Genomic DNA, 22,660 nt, shown 5'->3' on the forward strand with positions numbered 1-22,660 from the left:
TGAAATGGAGTGGCTGAGATGAGTAAGGTATCACCACCATTATGTGAAAGTTACAGTTTGGTGTGAAGTCAGTTGGCCAGTAAAGCTGCACACAACAGATAGCCTGGAAAAGACACAAAACCGACCTGCTGGTTTTTCTGTAGCACAGTTTTGGCTCTAAAAGCACACCGTAGTTATGTGAATACCATGTGCAATTTAGCTTTTTCACACATGCACAGAGAATGAGCTTTATCTGCAACTGAGAAAAGTAGGCTAGGCTACATAATTGTGCTTTTCTTTTTCTTCCCATTTCTTTTCTTTTCTTTTTCTAAATGCTCAGGCATCACCCAACATGTGTCCGTTCACGTTAGCTCGTGGTATCATCGTTTACTCTGGGAGGGGCCCTGTTGAGGGTCCACTATCGTCATGAGGCTGGGTGTGGTGACACATTGTTTCTCTCCGCCCCGAGGTGTTTGTGTAGCCTAAATAACGCGGGAGTGTTTGTGTGGGACCCGTCCGGCTTGATCACTCGCACACTTTATTCATTTATTATTAATCCCATCACTACTTCACTATATACCTTATCATTCATCAAATGTGGTTAAAACACTATAAACACATTTACCTCCTCTATGTTGCGTTACAAGCAGCTGCCGATAAAAGTGAAAGCACATTTCACTATGCAATAGGATGGCGTGCGCGTTCGCGGAGCTCCTGCGCTGCGGCAGTTGCCAGGGGAGATAGGAGGGGAGGGGTTTTTATTGGCTGAAGTGGGTCTGTTGCCATGACGACGGCAAGGGGTTTGGTAGCGTTGCCGTGCGCTGTGTGATCTGCGCGCTGCGTGTATGGAGGAAGCAGCTGCTGATCTGATCTCTGACATTGTGTGAGACAGACATCTGAATAAACTGCGCACAGACGTGTCTTTAAACATACCGCACTGAGGCACGCCGTGCATGATTGTAAGTATTTGATCCTTTTTTAATTTATCTGTAATTATATAGGGTTTGGGTGGATACGGATTGTGTTTAGAACAAGCGAAAAGTAAATGTGGTCAAGTGACTTTGCTTAGAGCAGCCAGCATGGCAGAACAAGCGACAGCATGTGGCCAGCTAGCTAATGTTAACGTTACTTCTCTCTGCTCTCCAGGCTCATATTCATAGCACCCAATAGTGGTCATTGTTTGATAAATTAATATAGAATTACTATACTATTCTAGATAGTTAAAATGTTATGCTAACGCTAGCAGTAGATTTACCTTCATTGACCCACCGAGCAACTGCTAAAGCTACTTTGCCCAACGGTGAGTGGGCTAACGTTGGTAACGTTACAGCTATCAAACCTACTCTTATTAAAGCTGAACAAATGTATCTAACCCGAGATAAGTTATTTTGTAACGAGTCCTGTGTTTCGGGAAGTGTTGTGCAATAGTCCACGTCATTACGTGTAACTTTGTATTCTCATTGTGTTAACGTTACTGGTTGTGAGTAGGCTAGTCTTGGGTTTGTGGTGAGTAATGCCACCGCCTGCCTAGCATTAGCTACAAAGCATATTAGTTTTCTTTGCTAACAGCACTTTCAGTTTACGTTTTCCACTGGCTTAGACTTTGTGTGTCACTAAATGCCTTTGGTTATCGCGTAGTTTACCAAGTTTTAAGTTAGTAACGTTAGACAGCGATATTAAATCATTTTCTGTTGGTTTTAATTTAAAGACGCATATATCTCCCTCAAATCTATAAATAGTTGAATATTTCATGGTATAGCTATATCGACGGTGCCAGAGGTTGGGAGGCTACACTGGCTAGCTAACGTTAAGCACATGATGTAATGGATTATCACAAGATTGTCCCAGATACAGAGTGCTCTACAAACAATGTCACAGTGTAGGAACATATCTCTGTTTAATCCAGTTGGATATACTTTATATGATGTTGTTGTTGTTGTTGAATAGGTCTTCATATACTTTATGTTATTCCACGTGTCTGGTGATGGCTGTCTGCCCTTGTAGTCTCTCTACCTGCAGCCTGTCTGTGGTTTATTTACTGGACAAACGACATCTAAAATTCATTGTGTGCTGAGGTTTCTGGATGTAGGCTATTTAAAAAAAGTGATAGGAAAATGTATTTTTCTTTGTGAGGTTATGACATTAATGTAGACTGACATTCTGTTCTTCTTGCTTGACAGTTGTTAAAGCCCTACTGATAAATACAAGACAAAGGCAACAGGAGCTTAAGGGACGAAAAAAGACAAAAAAGAAACAGATGTTGTCAATCTGCCATTATTTTATTGCCAGATTCTCCATGGTCATGTTGTAGGTCAAACCATCTGTTGTCTTTGCTGTTGTTTGTAGCTCTAGCATGTATCCACTCCCGTACATGTTTTTATGTACAGAAGCCTCTGAAGGGTAAGGACTTTTGCCTCCCAGAATAGATGAGTCTGCTAACTTTACTGACATTCGTTACTATAAATAAGAGTTGTCGTAACCCAGGGATGTGGTTATTGCTGACGTGAAAAGGCTTTAATAACTACAGGGATCTAAAGTATTGAGTTGAATTATCTTTAGTTATGCACCATCATAGGGTTATTTGAATTGCTGGAATCAGCCTTTAAGACAATGTAGTTACCAGCATTACTCCATGGTTTGAGGTCCTTTTCTTCCTCAGTAAGAGGTGAAATATAGGTTAACTAGGAGGCCGACTGCCCAGTCTTTGTAGCTATCATAATCTTTTTGTATGAGTCTGCTGCTCACAGTGCACAGTGTTTCAGGCTGTGTTTCAGACATGTAATGTAATGTTTCAAAATCTAACTGGCAGACTTGAGAATCGGATGCTTTTACTGATGATAGCTTGACACTTAATTAAACAACTAGTTGTTGGTATCATTTTTGTCATATAATCTTAATGGTTAACCCTGGGTATTGGTGTAATGCCCTGATCGTCTCATACTTCAATGTATTGCTCCATGTCCATGTTTTGACTATACCATTACCGTAGTAGACGCCGTAGAATCAAATATATCTGAAGCTGCTTTCGAACTCCCATGAATGCCACACTTCATTATTACTCCTTGGTAAACACATTCGTGTCACCTTTCGGAGAAGTTGCTCCATTGTACTGTACTGATGATGACAGAACAGGAAGATGTTCCTCAGAGGATGTATGATAACAATGTGACAAAAGAGACCACCACAGCACAACAGTTTTATTAAGCGAATTTCCTGTGTGTAAAAAAAAAAAAAAAAAAAGGAAAAAAAAGAAGGCATTTTAGATCCAATGGTCTTCTGTTGTTTTGTTCAGTCTTCAGATTATACTGAATATAATGTATGAAACATCTTAATAAGGAAATGGCATGGTAGTGGATTGTAGCTTTATAGCGGTAACCCCGTCTTTTGCGAGAGTGGTGAAGAATCTTCACTTCAAAATGGTGGTGTGCCATGTAATCAGTCTTATCACAGAGTTGTGTACTCTGACCCAGCAGGGTAAATGAAAGGTTGCGTCCTCTAAAATCCACCATGTTCTTTGTAGGTATATGAGTGACTGTGGCTTTAAATTCATTACGAAAGCTGACCCATGTTGCAAAAACTTGATTGCTTAACACAGTCTGAACCTGGTTTCTAATGGATTGGCTAAACAGAAAAGCTCAAAGCTGTATTACCTAATGTTCTCTGAACACCCTGTAATTACCAAGTCATTTGTGACTTTGATTTTACATTCCAAATATATATTTTTTCTTTCTTTTTTAAATTGTTGTAATGGAAGAGGTTAAATAGTTAGATGATTGGCAGAAAAAGGAAGTTGAAGGTCTTTGTTCACTTGAAGTACTGTATTCCCATAATTATATCGTTGTGTCGTGTGCATAATATTGCAGTGTTTTACAAATTCAAAGTGGAAAATGATTTCAGCATAACACAGCATATGTTGTAAAGGCGGCGAAAGTAGGCCATCGTTGCTACTGTAATGTAAGTAGTTTTTTTTTTTTTTTTTTTATAAATATGAGCCAAAGAAAGTCTTAATAGGTGGTTTTATTTTTTTTATAAAGAATGTGTGGATCTCCTTTTACATTCCATTATGATGGCCTTGTTAAATTGAACAACCACATATCTGAGATCAGGGAGCTCCAGCTCTAACTGCTGACATTGGCCTGTCTGGCTTGTGGAGTTTACTGCTTTATGCAGTTTTGTGGTGGTTGGCTTGAATAATTAAAGCTGCACATGTGTGTTTCCTCACCTGCTCACCCCCTGTGTGTTTTTGAAGGAGGGATATCCCCGGGAGTTTATAGTCTTGGGTCTGACATTTCGCTAATCAAACATAGGTGGTGGCTCTGAATTTGAGATGCAAATGTAAACGCCCGTAGAAGCACGTGCTGCGGCTGCCTCCCTTCTTTTGTTTTCCTGGCCTGTTCCGACTACTTACTTCCGATAACTTGTCTTTTGGTGATGTTGTCATCATGTAGAGATCAGGGTACATCTCAATGGCATCTATTTGTATCCCATATGCTTCCGACTTTACAGCTGTCGCTATTTTTACAAACTAGGGTCAATGTATTGAAGGTAATGTCATGGCATCAACAAAAAGGCAGAACCGGTTAAGATCTGGTTCTGCATACCTAAAAATACATAGTTTGAATGTAAATATTTTGAGTTTCTACCTCAGTTTTTCCTTCATACGTCTGCCTCTGCGTGTGTGTTTACAGAAGTTGCATATGGGCAATGTGTGTATTCCTGTTGTGGCGCCCCTCTGTCTACTCCAGTTATTGTTTTACATCTTTTGATTGGTTACAGTGGTTATGCATTGACTCTATAGTGCGCAGCCCCCCCCCCCCCCACACACACACACTTTTCTTCTCTGCCCCTCTCTAACCCCCTGACTGTCCCTGTCTCCTTTCTGACGGGGTGGACGCAGGATACAGCCCATTAGGGCCAGCCTCATTGAAAGCAACACTGATGTGACCATTTCCTTGATTGAGAAAAAGGTAGAAGAAAGCAAGGCTGTGTCCCGTGTCACACTGGGTCTTTGTCTCGTCACCCCTGACAGAATTAAAGGGATTTATTTATTTAATTGATTGCAGTATGACGACGACTCTGGCTGACCATCTTGTGTGCAAATTATCAGGATCTTCTAGGATGTGTGGAGCTGAATGGTGATTGTATTGTCAGTTTACCAAAATTGTGTTACCAGTGACAACCAACAATGGTGCTAAAGAACTGTAAACAATTTAGTGTTCAGTTGTAATACAGTATCTTCATTAGAACAGCACTGGTAAAGGGTACAAATGTAAACTGATGCACCATGTGAATCAGAGTTTAATACTGGGCTCTGTACTTGAAACAGCTCAATCCATGAATAAGCACGCAGCTCAGTTTACTAGAGCATACTAGAGCTTTGCTATTTTTAAAAGTCCTACTTTATCATCAGCTCACCATGGTTATTTGTTGCAAAAAAAAGTTTGTTGAAACTTTAAAAGTAAACTTCATTGGAGCAGGAGATGTAACAGAAGCCATGCACTTGTGTGGCAACAAAACATGTATGCATTCTTTATGGTAAGTCAAATAATAACTTGTTTGATGTTGTACCCTGAATTATTGTAACTAACTGCTCTCGGTTGTATTGTGAAAGTCTGGATGCTATAAAATTTCATTTTGTTTGCACTGCATATTTAAAACTTTTCTCGTACTGAGAGTTGGTACAAATAGGCCCTTTGAGAAATGTTCTTATGGGTCTATTTGTTTCAAGACATTAAACATAGACTCTTAGGAGAAGTTTGCTTATTTTGTTACGTTGGGAAAAAAAGGGTTTTGTAGAAAAAATATAAAGTAAAAAAAAAAAAATTCTTTCGGCACTGAAACTCAGGTATTGTATTAGCGCTAATTAAGAAAGATTTTACATTGTAGTTCCTTTTTTTGTACCTTGTTACCCAAAAATGTGAATATTTTAGAAGCTGCTGATGTTGAATCAACAGAAGTAAGTGAAAGACAAATGGAAGAGGCTGTAATGTAAGATATAGCAAACCTTTAAGAGCTGCCAAAAGAAGTAAACTTGTTGCCTATCTTCATGTTATAATACCGTTAATCACTGCATGTCCATATTTAGCTGTGAATTCACTTCAGTTGATTTATGCCAGAAGCTTCAGTAAATATTTTTGTTCTTTGAAAGCAAGGTACTTCCAGCTGTCTTCATGCTGTTTTCTTTGGCCATGTGTTCCCACTGTATTTGACATGGATACCATGAAGGAGTTCATTAGTTTGCTGTGATACAGGATTGAAGGCTTTTGTCACTTGGCTTTCCTGCATGGCCTTACTGGTGCTCTCGGTTTTCTCTTGTACACAAAACTTCATTTGCAAATACAGGAGTAAACCTGTTTACATGGGAAGTAATCTCACACAGCACATTACTGGAAGGGCTCATGTTGAGTCTTCAGCTGAACTGTTGAAGCCACATTCATTAAGCCTTTCAAAAATATAGAATCTTAAACAAAATCCCCTTTTTAAATAATTTATTAGAAGGATTTGGACCCTAATGTAAAAGCAAATAGGCAATTAGTGCTGCTTTCGATTTTTAGAAGAGTATGAGATTGTTGCGTATTTTGTGTTGAGTGTTTGTACACTGAACTCAGCCACATGACCCAAGAGATAAGGTTTCAGTGTTGGCTGGGGACTGGCATGTACTTTTGAAGGCCTCACCTCTGTTGACAGTCAAAGTGCAGTCCTGTGTGTTCGAGTTTAAAATGACTGTGTGAAGTTAATGTATCTGATGAACATCACAATATCCATTGTTTTGTTTGCTTGTTTTTTCCCTGACTGTTAAGTGATCGCATTAGTCAATACAATAGGTTTCGACTTGTTTGTCAGCAGTCCATAAGTTACATGCTGGTGGAATTCCTAGATTGCCAGAGTAAATACTGCTGCTTCAATGGACGCTGCCTCTCACTGCTCGAGTCCACTGTTTTGGTGTAGAGCGGGCCTAACTGTCTCTGGGTGAAGTCTGAATTTGTTTTCTGACAATGAACTTCCTCAACAGGCAGGAGGTGTTTCCTTTCCTCCTGGTCCTCTGTTTAAAACTGTGAGGTGAATACTGAGCACTTCTGAAACATGACTAGAGCAAAAACAACTGCTCCTTTGTATGAGCCGAGTGTGGGGCCAATTGTGATGCTTTGTGCAAGCTTTTTAATTCGCTTTCACCTCGGGCACTGAGTAGATCGTTTTAATCCATTGAGTAGTTTGATTTGAAAATGTATCATTTAGACGTGCTTTAACAGTAGCCTGATTAGCCTTCACATTAATGGATGCTTTATTTGTTATGACATAATTTGACCCTCCCATTTTAAAAGACTGCCACTTGGTGCTTTGGAACAGTCTCTCTCGCTCTCTCTCGCTCTTCCACTCTAACTCAGCCCCCCTTTGTCTCATTCACATTTTTAGAGCTCCAGCCAGACTGGGTAGTCCCCTAAATATCAGTTAGGGTTTCAAATAACAGTCCTCGCCATGGGGCTTTGGAACACACCTTTGTGTATCTATGACAGAGGTGTAACTGGTTTGTGTCAACTGGTTTATTTCTTTTGAAGAGGGTGTGCTTGAGTACATCTGTGCTTTAACTCGTAGCAGTTACATACATGATCTCTACAGTTTCGATCCGAACAAACACCTTTTTGGTGCATATAATTGGTATTATAAAGTATGCCTTAGTGGCACTGAGTCAGTACTGCCATGGCATCCAGGTTGGCTGTGGCCTATGCCACTGCTCTTTGTCAGCCAGGTTTGTGGAGAACAGCAGCAGACTGCTGGCCTCAGCATATTCCGCCTGTATTGATCTCCCCACATTAGCTCTCTCTTCATGCACAGACATGAGCACAATTGCTTCCCTTACAACATTGGCTGCCGTGGCAACTGAGTCCTGATCGTGAGATCTGCTCCAGAAAACATCTCAAACCAGTACCTCTTCATTTTGATGCTGCTATCAACTCCTTTGCATACCCCCGTACATATTTGACACATCAACGGCTTGATTTGCCACTTAAAGCCATCTCCATATGTCTTTGTGTATTTTTGAATGGGCTAAGTGCTTAACAGGATAAAAGAGCAGTTTGAAGGGGGGGGAGGGGGGGGGGGGAACGTGCCTTGGCACCTGCTGTTAGTGCCTGCCTGTTTGCACATGAATATGATGAGGCTGGCGGTGCGCGGGGCTATTTTAACTTGCAGATGAGCCACCAGGTCAGCACCATTGTAGCTTTGGTGTATTTTTAAGGATGCTGCAGTCAACAGGCCAGTCTGGCTTATTAGCTCCCTCTCCCCTCTCCACACTAGCATCCCATTATGCATTGCAATCCCAGCAGCCTCTCTTTGATGCCTTTTCATAAGAGCAGTGATAACTGCGATCATTGCAACAGCAGTGGTAATTGACCAGCTGCAGTCACTTCCTTGCCTTGCATCCAGCCAAACACAGGAAGTGTTTGGCTGGATGCATGGCAGCTTTCTCATCGTCCATCCTCATTCTGTTGATATTCAAATGACAATCTTCTGGAGGAGATACTAAGGGGCCCAGCTGAGAGGTCATGGCTGTGAAGATAGACTAAGGTCAAGCTCTCTTGTGCTTTAAGGTTAATCAGTGGTCTGACACTTCACCTAGGCTGGGACTTCTTCTCATTTCCGTGCCACATATCTGAATCAGGTTTACAGGCAGTCACTTGTACCCTGTTGAAGAAGAAAGGACAAACATGTGGAGTGTTTACAGTTGACTCTGGCTCCAGAAAACACTTTGACTAGGCTACACCTTTTAATCAAACGAAAGAACCCATGCAGTCGAGGCCTGTTTTGCCACACCTGGGTTGGCTTGTTCAACAGCGACTTTTATGTTTGTCATCAGCATGTATTGTAACTAGGGCTGGGTACCGAAACGCGGTGCCAATAGGGCACCGGTTCTGACGTAAACGGTAGTAACGAGAAAATGTTGGTGCCTCATTCTGACTTTTTTTTTTTTCAGAAGCATCGCTGCGCGGGACACTATGTTACGTTACCGCTAGCTAGTAGCTGGATTAAACACAATGGTTAAAATGCTGACAGCGTTACGTTAAGCGGTGTAAAGTGTGACTGTATTTCCCTGTAGAGGATTCCAACACCGGGACGTAACAGTCTGACTGCAGCTGCCGTTGTCGGAAAAACAACACAGACGGTGCATTTACGTGAAATTCGCCAGCCTTGTGGTGCATTCAAAGTTAATGTAAAATACCCTTTTCCCATCTGGTGCTTGTTTTTGTCGTTTACCAGCAATTTACTGGTGAAATAAGTCATTGTTATAAGTTATTGTTATTACATTATTAATCAATCATTTAATTTTGACCATAAGGCCTTAGCAATAAACAAGCCATTCTTTAATGTCGCCAGCTGTCCTTTTGTGTTCCTTTTTTTAATATTTTATATTATATAGAATATATTAATAATGTATATATTTCAGTTCAGGCACCGTTTAGGCACCCGCACCGTTTTAAAAGTATCGTTTTAGCACCGGTATTGGAAAAAACCCAAACGATACCCAACCCTAATGACACAGTCATGGATCTAGGCTTGACTTAAGCTGCTTACACACCAACCAGACGGCCGACCGTCGGCAGAAAAGGCAGTCGGACTGATCAGTCGGGTCCCCGAGGTCCAAAAAAATGCCTCAGAACACACTGAGGCGACGCCGACTTGAGCATACGCTCTGCGCGTGCGCGAAACGTAATACGTCTCCATAGCAGCAGGCAGCGCTGCTCTGTATTGTTTCCATTAACAGTCTATGATTGTTTCCCAGAAAATGAAAACCGGCAGCTGATTGGACAAACGTGTCACGTGGGTCTTTTTTCTCCGGAAATTCCTGTTCAGAATACGATCTCATATTGTACTAAAATAGTTCACCGAAACGTGTTTCTGAAAATATTTTAAGCGAGAAATAGGCCATACAGTTGCTGAATCTGTCTTTTCAGATCGACAAAGGTCAGTTTAAAAGATTTTCGTCAGATTTTGAGAGGCTCATCCGCTCGCCATTTCCGGGTGAGTCCTGACTGCCCTGTCTCCGACTGAGCATGTCGGGTCGGCCAAAATGAAGGCCCACGGCTCCTCCGACGGACGACGGCACGGAACACACCGAACAAACTCGAGTCACCGACCTCGCCAGACTGTCCGACGGACGATAATCGGGCTGGTGTGTCAGCTCTCTTAAACTCACACAGCAACAGGCTAGAGTAGGGCCTCATAGAACAGCCTGGGATCCTTGTCAAATGGCATCCTCACTCATCCTTTCTTTCTCTCTCTCTGGCATCAACACAAATATATAAACACTTTTTAAAAAATGTGCTCTTAATTGTGCCTAAAAACATAATTTATTTTCAAAAGCATTGGATATTTGGCCTGTGGACATGACTAGCCTAATTCAGAAGATATGTTTGGAAGGATAAATTATATTTTCCTTGTCTGTCTGCACAGTCCCCCTTTCTATTTGTAAATTCATTCAAAATATGTGTAATGTCAAGAGATAAGTTTCTGTGTTTCGGAGCAGAGGTTTTCTTTTAACACAAATGGACAGTTCTTTCGCTACCTGACACATCTGATTGCTCTACTTTGCTGAGAGCTGTGATTCATCCTAGACTCAGGATAACTTACATAGCCTGCCTCACTACCACCGATTCTCAGCTGGCTCACTCTCTCTGTTTTCCTCTCAGTCTCTTGAACCCCGTTTCCACCAAACAGTCTGGTTCATATTAGTTTTGTTTCACATTAGAACAGTTATTTTTGCCTTTCCATTGTCAAAATGTGTTGATTGTACACTTGATTCCATCCAGTTTTTTTCATTACACCTCTGTTGAGTTACCTAGCACACTGATCTGATAAAATAAAGGTTGGAGCTAGATACACTGTAGTCTGTGATTGGTTCAGATGTGTCTCTGCATTGTCTCTGCATCTGCACGGTACCGTCAGCAGTGGAAACGCAAAACAGATTTTTTTAGGTACATGTCCGTATGGTTTACCTACCGTTCTAAAGGTACTAAACCGGAAGTGTTTGATGGAAATGCAGCTTTAGACTCTCTTTTACTCTTTCTGTCTTTCTCTGTACTTCTATAAAATGTTCTCCCTATTGCTTTGTCCTTTCCTATGTTCACTCTGCCAGTCCCTTTGCCTTTGGCCTGGAAAGCTCTTTGACTTCCTTTTGGATGGTGAACAAATTGCAGAAGTATATGCGGCTCACAAGGAAATTTCAATGGTGCTGACAAAGAACAGAGACAATGGAGGATTGACACGCAGAATGCAGGACAAAATGTAGCTGACATGACGTCACATACAGAGCAGACATGATGCCCTATTATGACAGAAACTTAAACGAATAAAGAATGAATTGCGACCCTAGATTTAGAAGTCGTTCTAACCCAAAATAGGATCAGTCCGCTATATGTTTATCCCCTCATTGAGAGTTGAGTGGTTATTTTGTAAATGGCCTAATACCTCCTCCTCCTTCCCCCTAATGTCCTCGCTGACTGGCTTTGACAAAATGTGTGTGTGTGTGTGTGTGTGTGTCTCTCCTGTCTCACCCACTGTGCAAACACTCTTGAGTTTGACCCAATTCTTATCTTATCACAGAAATGAAAACATATGCCTATCCACCACCGCTCTTGGTGCGCCTTTCCTCTCCAACCTTCCAGCTGTTCTCCCGTCTCGGTCCGTATCCAGCACATCCTAGACCACCCCTAACTGGGGAATCTGGTGTCCACCCACCCGGGTGCAGCAGCATTTCGTCACAGGGTGGTCGTCTGTGGCAGAGCTTGCCAGCATGGGTTATTATTTTCTTAATGTATCTATATATCTTGTTTGTGGGATTTTTGCTCTGAATTAAAGGGATGGCATGGTTGTCATGGTGACACCCAGGACATAAAGCTTATTGTGAGCTGAGCCAAGAGAGTGATCTCTTTGTATTCTTGGCCTTACCAACCCGTTTGCAAGACCATAGCTTGTATGTTATGGTTTTACAGAGTTATTCAGGTTTATTGGACACAATTTTATTTTCAAATCGGTACTTATTCACGTATTTTAGCATGCTGAGACTTCTGTCTTTTTCTGTGCCTGTAATTAAAATCATAGCTCAATATTGGGTTCAACTAAACACGTTGACAGGATCATTGCTGATGACATGCCAACAATTCTTCCTCTGAGTCCATGTAAAATACTATCACTGTCTTATCAGTAAGGGTACTTGGGTGGAATTGGTTAATGATACAGAGCTTCTGGCAATATTGAATTTCCTAGTGCTGTTAAATGACTGACAACTCCTGGGCCTGTAGCCTCTTTAGACTGCTTAATCTGGCATGTGACAAATTGAGACTTGATCCTGGCTGAATGCAGATCAGTATATAAGAGCCATCCACTCTGTAAGATGGAGGCCTTCCACTCATTCCTGCAGTCGTTGGATGGTTTCATGCTCATTTACACATAACAAGCAGCTGGTTCTCATCTGAAACAAGGTGGGCGTCAAGGAGTGGCGCCTTAAGTCGGTTCAGTTGCTTGAGAGGACCTCCTCGAAAGTCCTCGGCTGGAGTCAAGAGGAGGGAGAGCTGAGAGCCTCTCTGTCCTCTCCAGGCGTGGAGGAAAGGGGCAGTGAGAGGGCCAGGAAGTGCAATAGAGGCAGACGGGCACAGCCACAGCCACAGTGGGTGCACCCCCAGGGAAGACTTAGGAAAACAAGGCCAACGCCCGGGAGAGCACATCATTCCATTATGTCGCATCCAGTTATTTCATACTGCCAACTTTGTTTTGAAATCACTTCACCAACAAAAACTGTGATTTTTGTCTCCATGCTGTTTAACATTAACAACCTCATCTCTCTTCTCTCTCCAGACCTCTTTGATTTAATGGGTCCAATCATTGGGATGTCACCAGATAAGAAAACGGAAATTCCGGGTATGCAAGAGGAGCGGACAGGGCTCAAAGGCGTTTGTGGTGTGGGGACACTGCCTGAGGCGGAGTGTGCGTCCAGTCCGCTGGCGACCAGTGTGGATCGTACTGGAGGTACTGAGGATGAGGAGCTCACCAACCTCAACTGGCTGCATGAGAACCTGCTTCAGAACTTCACCTTGGGAGGTCCGGAAGCTCAGCCCAGCGGCAGTCCCCTCTTTGACATAGAGGGAGACTACGGGTCCAGCCAGGGCCCGTCGTCCTCCTCCTCGTCTTCGCCACACAGCCGAGGCAGGGAGCGGGACTCCTTGAAGTCCAAGCCCCCTTTCTCGTTTTCTCTCCTCATCTACATGGCCATTGAGCAGTCTCCCAGCAAATCTTTGCCTGTTAAAGAAATCTATGGCTGGATTCTCGAGCACTTCCCTTATTTCTCCAATGCTCCCACTGGCTGGAAGAACTCAGTTCGTCACAACTTGTCCCTGAACAAATGCTTCCGCAAGGTCGAGAGGAGTTTGGGAAAGGTAGGTTATTAAACTGTCTCCTAACTTTCATGCACTTCACACAGATTTAAACGTAGAAAACTGCACTGTTTAGATCATGCTTCTCGAAACGGTTGTCATCAGATCGTTTTGATGATGGAATATTAAAATTTCCATAGGCCAAAATGTGTCTGCTTTGTTTAGCAAAACGCTGTTGGTGAATAGTGCGTTGCAGTGTGAAGCTGCAGTGTGGCGGTGTCTGGGACTGTAACGCAGCCGCAGGGACCTCTGACTCTGCTGCGATAAGGCTGGAATACAGTCAAGGTCACATATACTCCTTTTGAGGAAATGCAAACGCAGCACACTAAGATAGGACTTTATCTCCCGAAGCACTACACAGTGGCGCAACTGTTTCAACCAGGGAGAAAAGTATCCAATAGTTGGAATCGTCAAACTGTGAGAAGGAAGCAAATTTGACCTGCAGTGCAGAGATGAGTTTATAGGAAGAATCTTTGTCAGCCTGGTCCTGGCAGAGTAACGTGTGACTCATGCTCATTTCTGTTTGTGTTAAAAAAAAAGAGAGAAGTTGTCCTCATATGCGCATGCTTGTGATAAAAGGATAGACCCATTCTGCATATTCAGCACAAACCTTTGTGTGAACTGAAAGCGAGATGAGTAAAACATTAGTTGTGAAATTGTTCATTTACTTCCTAATGGTTGCGATTTCCATTTAGCTTTCCAACATTTTTCATTGAAAATGTGGTTAGCAGCAGAAAAGGTACAGAAATGAGCAAAAGAGGTAGCTCTTTGAAAGCATTACTGACTTGAAAGCCCCTGAAAACATGGTTTCTAATCGTGTTTTTGTGTAACATTAAATATTCGTGACTAAATAAGCAACGCTCAAAGTTAAAGTTCAGGAGTTCAACACGCATTAAGTCAGTTGATCTGCTTTATTAAGACTGGGCATGTGGTTTGATCAGATTTGATTGACAGTGGCTTGGTAACATAAGCAAACAACCCCAAAGCTATCATCAGATTTTCATTCATTCCAGATAGTAATACTCTTAGCTTTTTAGTTTATCTTCATCGTTTGCATGTGTTGTGCAAGTTTTGGAGAGTAGCAGGAAGGTTTCTAAGAGCACAGTCAGATCTGTGTCAGACGCAACCTTATTTGCATGTTACTATACTGATCCAGGGAGCGTCACGATGGCAGACATATTGAGCTCCAGTATGAGTTCAGACTTGTGACCGGTAGAGCCCGTGGTGCCAAGTCTGTGCCTGGCTAAGACCTCATATTTTCCCACCGTGGGAGGGGATGGCAGTTAGCACTCAGCTAGTACTATAACAACATGGTGCGGTGCAGACCGCTCAGCATGCAGGTGCACAGCATGACCCCTTCGTCTGCTGAGACACCAGCACCAGTTTCACATGACACTGGCTGGTGGTTTCCGTTGCCATGGAAACATTTCCTTCTTCCTGCATCAGGGCTGGTTGGTAATCTGAGTCAAGGTTATTCTTCTCCCTCCCTCCCTCACTCTACTCTCCTCCCCGACTGGGCAATACACCGCCATCAGATAAAGTGACAGTTAACACACTCCCGCACACATCACCAACAGACAAATTCATTCCTCACACAGTGCTGTGGAGCAGCTATTTCCTCCTTTTGTTGAGGCTGTTTAGAAATTCTTAGTTATGCATTTGCTTTTTTCCACTGCTTTGTTTATGATTTGATGCCATTTGGGCAAAATGAGACTTGAACTTGACACATCACTATGCTGCTTTCAATGCAATCTACTGCATGCAGTGCTCACAGATTCTGTCTGCCCATTGACAAATAATTCTGTGGATTAAAAAGGTAAAAAAAAAAAAAAAAATATATATATAATTTAAAAAAAATAAATTAAAAAAAAATATATATATATATATATATACATGCCAATCTCTAGGTATGGTGAAGGGTATGTGATGATGTGGGGCTACTTTAATTCCAAAGGCCAAGGGAACTTTATCAGGATGCATAGTATCCTGGATCCATGAAATAACTGGCCTTTAAAAATAAAAATCTGCCTTCCTCTATGGGAATTTAACATAGGGGTATGTATAATTATGGCCCCTGTATTTTAAGGAAGAACATTTATTTATTTACAATACATTATTAATTCACAAAAAAAATTGGTGTCCTTAAAAGGTCGGATTTTTCCTCATTTTTATAATTAAGGCATTGTCGCTGCTCTTTCCTACAGGCCAATGGAAAAGGTTCTCTTTGGTGTGTTGACCCTGAGTACCGCCCCAACCTGATCCAAGCCCTTAAGAAGCAGCACTTCCCTGCCGCACATGCCTTCTGCACACCACCCGCCTCCCCACCCAGGTAAACTGTCATCAGTCAGTCACTCTCTGGATGTTGTGAATTATGAGTTTGTGATGTGTATTGCAGGACATTGTTGTCAGCTGGCACATCAGCTTAGCCAAATCAGCATTACATATTTAATTTACTCATTGGACTTGGCATTGTTAAAGCGTAACTCTCGCCTAAATGCAACCTAGGGTCTTTTTGTGAATGTACCCGAGTCAAACTTTAGTTTAAACGCATAATTAGGACGGAAGCGCCACTTTTAAGATTTACCGTATCTTCGTTTTTTGGTCAAATGGCCTTTTGAATGGGAGTGCTAGGGGCACTTCTATGATAGCATCAAAATCAACATTTTTAAAACACTAAGAAGGCTCGACACAACATGAAACTTTGCTCTAAGTATCACCAGGGGCTCTACACATGAACTCCAGCATTGAGAACATTGTTTGTGTACACAGAGTTTACTAAAAAAGGTTTTCAACGACCTACTTTCGCAGTTGTTGTTTCCGGGAGCTACCATCTTGCCAGTCAAAAAGTGTCGATCTCCAAATGCGAATGAACGGACTCCATAGGAGGAAATGTCATTCTTATATGAGGCTCCTTTTTCAACTACAAGGTCAATATTGTGTTTCACTAACGACAAAACAACAAATTATCCGTGCATTTATATGGAACTGAGCTTTAGGAGCTTTCCATCTTTACTCTCCTCCCTGTTACGTTGCATTCGGAGATGGTAGCTCCCGAAAACAACAACTGCTAAAGTAAATCAAAAATGTTGATTTTGATGCTATCATAGAAGTGCCCCTAGCACTCCCATTCAAAAGGCCATTTGACCGAAAAACGAAGATATGGTAAATCTTAAAAGTGGCGCTTCCGTCCTAATTATGCTTTTAAACTAAAGTTTGACTCGGGTACATTCACAAAAACACCCTAAGGTGCATTTTGGCGAGAGTTGCGCTTTAATGAAGCATATAATAAGAGGTTTTTCATTTGTTTTAGTGGTCTGTATTTCTATTCATTTGACAATCAATCCATTCGATCTTTTGGCTCCTTAATGGCTGTTTTTGGTTGTATTTAAATGTCCTTTAGTGGTGAGTTTCTTTTGCAGTTTGTCTCAAAGCTTTTGGTGTTTTATGCAAAGCATTTTGAATTGCCTTGTTGCTGAAATGTGCTATGTAAATAAACTTGCCTTGCCTTTTAAATAACTGAAAGTTTTGAAGAGTCACATTTGACTTTTCTTTACCTCTCCTTTGCAAACTCCAAATCTGACCCTTCATGTTTTTTGTTTACCTTCTGCAGTGCCTCCTCACCCCCTCGCCATCTCTTTCTACAAGGCTGCTCATTCAAAGGTGAGACAGAAGCAAACATATCTCAGTTTTTCAGTTTGGATATGTACATTAAAAGCAGATGTATACAAATTCAAATCAATGCAGTTTTTTAAGCTTGTGTTTGTGCAGTATTTTGATTATTTTGCCTGTTCACATTTCAGTCCCAGAACATTCAGCATCACTGTGCTTGTATCCTCAACTCTTGGTTTGATTTGTTGCTTTCGAGTCATTGATGCCTCATGTAGACCATAATGTTGAGAGCTCCCAGTCAATGTATCAGCCACCTCTTTCCCCCATCTGCCTCTTGGATTTGTAACCTTGACGACAGGCAGAGGTTCTGCTGGTGCCGAGCGTCGAGCACTCAGTCTCACTGTAATCATTAATAATTTAGAGCCCCAGAAGTGAGCTATGAGGCTTTTAGACACTTTGTCAGGTCTGAAAAGATTGGATGCAATATCAGTGGCTTCCATTCATCCTCTGGTTTGTTTCGATAAACCTGCTGCATATGCAATCCATTAAGTAAGCATCGATTGGAACACTATGTCTCTAGTTTAAATTATTGAAGTAATCCAGTCCTCCCAGTCCTAGCAGAGATGCCACGCTACCATGCTTTCACACCTCAGGACTGACCATCATGCATGTTCTCTCCTCTTCCAGAGTCTGACATTGATGCTGCCACTGCCATGATGCTCTTAAACTCTGCCCCCGGGCACCACGTTGACCCATGTAAGAGAATCCACAAGCAGCCATACTGTCACCCATTCTTCCAACTCTTTGTCTCCTACCTGTGACATACCACCCTGCCATTGCTTATGTCTTCTTTTATTTTATGTGCTTTAATTTGTGTTGTGTACCTGTTCTTACACAGAAAATGTTGGTTCTTGCTCAGGAAAGGTTTCAAGAACATTACTTGTACCGGATTGACTACAATATTTCCTGCAGACATTCTTTTAAAGACATTTATTAAAGGAATAGTTCAACATTTAGAAAACACTTGAGCCAGCAGCCGGTAAGCTTACCTTAGCACAAAGACTGGAAATGGGGGGGGGAAACTGTTAGCCTGGCTCTGTTCAAATTTGACAAAATCCCACTACCAGCCCCTCTAACGCTCACTAATAAGTGTATTTCCAGAAATGTTGAACTATACCTTTAACACATGATTTATTCTAAAATGTTTTTGGAGAATATTATGCCAACTTAGGTCAGTTTGAGAAAGTGCTTTAGTGCAGGATCTTTCTAAGGTTAATCACTAATTTCATTCATCGTTTTTCAATGTGTCAAGTTCAGATTTTTTTTTCTAATCAAACTTATTAGCTGTTATTGCTTATATTTTAAATTATTAAGCCTGTACTTAATTAATTTGATTAAATGACTACAGAAGCCTCTAAGGATAAATGTAGTGTGATTGAGTTTTGCCAATATTTGTACTTTCCCCATCAATGGTCTGCTTTAACATGCATGAAGCAAGATATTTTGAGATTAGGTTTTCCCTCTTGGGCTGAGACAAGTCTCAGTTCTGCTTTATACTTGTAAACAACGTGAGCTAAAGCAACAGTATGAGTTTTAATGTGTCTGGCTTTTTCTTCTTAGCTGGTTTACTGTAAAGTTAAATTAGGATGTACTTCGTATCAGTCACAACCTATTTTAAGCCAACTGAAGCGAGACAATCAGTCTGTAAAAATGAGTTTTTCGTGACATGCAATGTTTAGAGCATTTGTCATGCTGAATATGTAAAAGATGTGTAAAATATCTTTAAATGTATCCTTATCACTCTTTTAATCTTCTGCTCTCCTCAGGCAATTCTGACAGCCCGCTGGACCTCTCCCGACCCGACTCTGTCCTGGTGAGCAGTGATCCAAAGCAGGACCACAACTACAGCAGCGTAGCCCTGCAGCGCTGCTCCTCCCGCTCCTCCTCTTCGTCTCTTTCCTCCCTGGACGAAGGAGGCTGCGACCGCAGGCAGTCCCACCGCGCCGGCAGCGAGGGCTTCCACAGTGACGAGGACTCCGACCTCTGGGACGAGAGGGGCGTCCACCAGACTTCTCGACGTCCGCCCGCCATCAAGTGGCCCGCCGGTAAGAGGGCACGACGTGAGGTCAAGCCAGAGCTGGATGAGGAGCTAAAGGAAGCCGCTGGCTCCTTGCTGCACCTCGCTGGTATACGCAGCTGCACAGAGGGCTCCAAACGCACTGTCAAGAGCACAAAACTTAACAGGAAATGAAGATTATTTTTGCCCCCCCCCCCCATCAGACTCCGGACCCTGTGAACCCTAACCTATGACCCCTGATCGTGTGTCCCAGTGTGCCTCCTTCTCCTTATCTGATCGTTCATTGGCCATTTTGAGCCTTTTTTGTTTGGGATTATCCCTGTCCAACAAAACAAATGGCAATAGTATCGTTCACACAGGAGAACAAAGCCATATAGAGACTTTTGTAACTCGGGGGTGACTGCTGGGGCTGGGTTTGGGCTATGGAGAACCATCAAGAAACCTATCCAAAATGACCTGCCTGCTTCTATTGGATTAGAAGATTGTGATTCAAGAATTTTATTCTGAAAGACAAAACAGGAAAAGCTGAAGGTTTTCTAACTCAAAGCGTTGCATGCTTCCTCCTCAAACCTGTATCCTCTTCCAAGTGAATCTATTTATGAAGCGAATGAGTGCATGTTTGTAACAGACAAAACCTAACCTCCTGGTGTTATCAGTTTCTCCTTTTAGTGCTGAAGAAAGAAAAGAAAAAAAAGCCACTGTTTTGAAAGGAATTCTTGCTCCATGAATCCTCTTGTAAGAGAGATGCAATAATTAATCCACAACCTTAACTTTTTTTTAAACTTTATTTCATGGTGGCATTTTTCAGAGTTGAGTATGCTAGTTAAACTTTACGATTAAGAGAATGAATGGAGTAGTACCATGATCTTGTAATGCGATAAACTTCTTACACATGAGCTCTGGCTCTATTTCAGGATTAGCAAGATGTGGAAATAGTATTACTCTCCCACTGCCAAATTTAGTTGCAAAGTTAGCTATACTACTTCGCTTAGTCTTGTGCGGCCATTACAGTGCTATACAAATGAAAGCTGTTTTCATCTTTTTTTTTTTTTTTTTTTACAAATCCACTGCTCATTCTGTCAATCCCTTTCATTCATCAGTGTGTTTTTGACAATTATTGTGCAGACATATATTCACATTTGGTGACAGCCTATGCAAAGTGAACATCTGCCAGATGTTCACTGTGTGTTCATAGGTTATCCCCCATAGATTTTATTTTTTATTTTGTATGTGTGTGTGTATCATAGTGCATGTCGACTTCAGCCTACTCCTGAGATGACGGTCAAGACAGAAAAGAGTTTGACATGCTCAAACATTTTTCTTCTACTGACAAAGTAGTCCTACTGCTCCAATGAATGGGATTGGTGTAATGACGGATCTCCTTGCTACAGCTGTATTGTAGGGCTGCTTGGTACCCTGGTTGCTTCTGGTCCTTTTGAACGCACCACAAATTACCACAGCTACTCGCGCCATTATTTGGGCTTTCAGTTTGATTACACCTCTGTGTGTTCTCCTTGTCTTGTTTTTTAACCATGTACTTTAGAAAATTAGAAATTGAAAGTTTGCTGATCCTGTGGCGAAGCTAATTCTCAACTTGAGGGAGGGTGTGTCTGTTCTGGTTTAAATAAATGAAAGGTGCAGATCATAATGCATATTCAAGTGTAAAGAACAAGAAGGGGACATTATAGTAATGGCCAGATAGAACTGGACTTTGTATGTGCAGTCACTCGCAGGCGAGATGTTGAAGACCTGTGCTGCTCTGAAGTTGTGCCTTCAGTTCTGGCTGGCCCACAAGTGTTTGGTCCTTGCTCTTCCTCTTAGAACAAAATAAGGAAGTGCACACTCTCTTCTCAAGCTGTGAAATGGAGTGTTTACTGTCAGTTGATTGCATGCAGTTCACTGAGGGGAAGTGGCCACAATTCTCATTTGAGCTTTTAAAAAGGCTTCAAACACGCAGTGTACAATACAAGGTAGCATGGAAGCCCACAAGGGTAACACACTGAAAATTGAATTTTTTTCTTCCCACAATACCAGATCACATTGTCACAGTGATTGTTAGTATAGCATGCATGGTCAGTGCCAAACATGTTCATGTGCCACTGATGTAAAACTGCAAAGCACCATGGTCACTATATTCCCCTGCTGCCACAATGCAGTTGTGATTAAGAGTAACAATGCCCTAGTTTTCTGAATCATCCGAACAGGAAATGGGAGAGGCCTTTGGTCAGTACAGTGACTTAACCAATCGTTTGGTTTATGTTTGTCACTTTAGAGTTGGAACTGCTCTGAGCAGAGTAAACTGCAGTTCTCAGAAGTAATACTTGCATACACTGGTCTTGTTTAGCTGTGAAAAAAGAACAAATTATTGTTCATTAATCATCACCTTATTTATGACATTAATTTATGGGATTATTGAATGCATACTCTATCAAACACTGGTCATTTGAAACAAGTGACTAGGCACATTTATTTTCTCCCTCTGTGAACTCCTCTTGAGTATTTTGTTTATCTCCTCATTTTATTTTTTACAGCAATACACCTTTTTTCTTTCACTATCTTATAGTGATTAAGTATTTTGCCAATGTCTATTGTCTTTAGAGCGGGTGTGTTTTTTATTTTTATTTTTTCAATTTAACCATGACTGCCAGGTTTTCTTGATGTTTTTGTTTTGCTTTTTTGTTAGGCTGGGTAGTTTATTAACATTGATCCTGAAACCTTTTGTTGCCAAAATTGATGTACAGCTGGGGTATAACATTTAAGATGGACACAATCCCCATGTACTGTAGAAGTGATTGAAAAAAATTTTGTTTTACATTTGTCTCATGTTTATGTTTAGATATTATGACTAAGTAGTCACAAATTGAAAATAAGCTCTCGATCTCATCACAGATTAGAATCTTTAAAAAATTACTGCCACTCATAACTCATGCTTTCAGGTATTATTATGGGATGTTGAAATGTTTAGAATATCAGTAAAACTGGATCAGACTCACTAAGTCCCCAGGCTGCTGCTGTGTAGTTTCAGACCTACATTTACTGTAAGTATAGAGACACAAATGCAGAGAAATTATGTTGAGACTTGTAGAGGAAAAGCTCACTCATTCTTTTTGTAGCACTTCCAAAAGAAACGTTAAGTTGGTCTCAAAGTGACACTGAGTCAGATCTGTGGATGAGCTACCTAAACATTTTGGGATCCAACTCAAAACCCAGTTGCTTCATTGCTCAACAGCTATTATTGATTATGTGATTCTCAAAATTCTGTTGCAGTTCCTAAGGATATGATGAACATTTTGTTGCATTTGACAAAGCTGCCAACCCAGTATCAGTTTGTGTCAGTTGTCTGCCATGTCTGTTGGACCGACACACCTTTTGGTTTTGTATGCTAACCTCTGTTGATAAAATGTTTATAAGATTTATTTTCGCCAAAGATATGCAATTGCATTATATATGGTATTACAAAATATTAATAAAAACCTGTTCTTGTTATCACTGTGAGCATCTTTTTATTCCAGTCTGAGCAGGAGCTCGTCTTCAGCATTTTATCACTGCAAATAAGACTTGACATGTTTTT

The 22,660-nt window shown here is 41.4% G+C and overlaps 1 protein-coding gene across 4 annotated transcripts; it reads left to right on the top strand.

Moving 5' to 3' along the window:
• Positions 1-507: 507 nt before the first annotated feature.
• On the top strand, positions 508-22,575 carry foxn2a (forkhead box N2a). 4 transcript variants are annotated; one of them, XM_035992220.1, is made up of 7 exons: positions 3,693-3,928; positions 7,429-7,433; positions 12,829-13,406; positions 15,608-15,732; positions 17,014-17,063; positions 17,700-17,768; positions 18,839-22,575. In XM_035992220.1, the coding sequence occupies exons 3-7, from the start codon at positions 12,843-12,845 to the stop codon at positions 19,261-19,263; spliced, it is 1,233 nt and encodes a 410-aa protein (XP_035848113.1). In that variant the 5' UTR covers positions 3,693-3,928; positions 7,429-7,433; positions 12,829-12,842; the 3' UTR covers positions 19,264-22,575. The 4 variants fall into 4 exon arrangements, with proteins under 4 accessions (XP_031158478.1, XP_031158469.1, XP_035848113.1 ...); XM_031302618.2 differs by lacking the exons at positions 3,693-3,928; positions 7,429-7,433 and adding an exon at positions 508-938; XM_031302609.2 differs by lacking the exons at positions 3,693-3,928; positions 7,429-7,433 and adding an exon at positions 1,043-1,279.
• Positions 22,576-22,660: the final 85 nt, after the last annotated feature.

Source organism: Sander lucioperca, chromosome 15 (genome assembly GCF_008315115.2).
Source record: "Sander lucioperca isolate FBNREF2018 chromosome 15, SLUC_FBN_1.2, whole genome shotgun sequence".
Classification (NCBI taxonomy): Eukaryota; Metazoa; Chordata; class Actinopteri; order Perciformes; family Percidae; genus Sander; species Sander lucioperca.

Excerpts from the sequence above, each read along its gene's own strand:
- foxn2a (XM_031302600.2), top strand. The coding sequence starts at position 11,580 with ATGAAAACATATGCCTATCCACCACCGCTCTTGGTGCGCCTTTCCTCT. Across the intron at positions 11,701-12,828 it reads ACCCCTAACTGGGGAATCTG|ACCTCTTTGATTTAATGGGT; the intron begins GTGTCCACCCAC and ends TTCTCTCTCCAG. Across the intron at positions 17,769-18,838 it reads CGGGCACCACGTTGACCCAT|GCAATTCTGACAGCCCGCTG; the intron begins GTAAGAGAATCC and ends TGCTCTCCTCAG.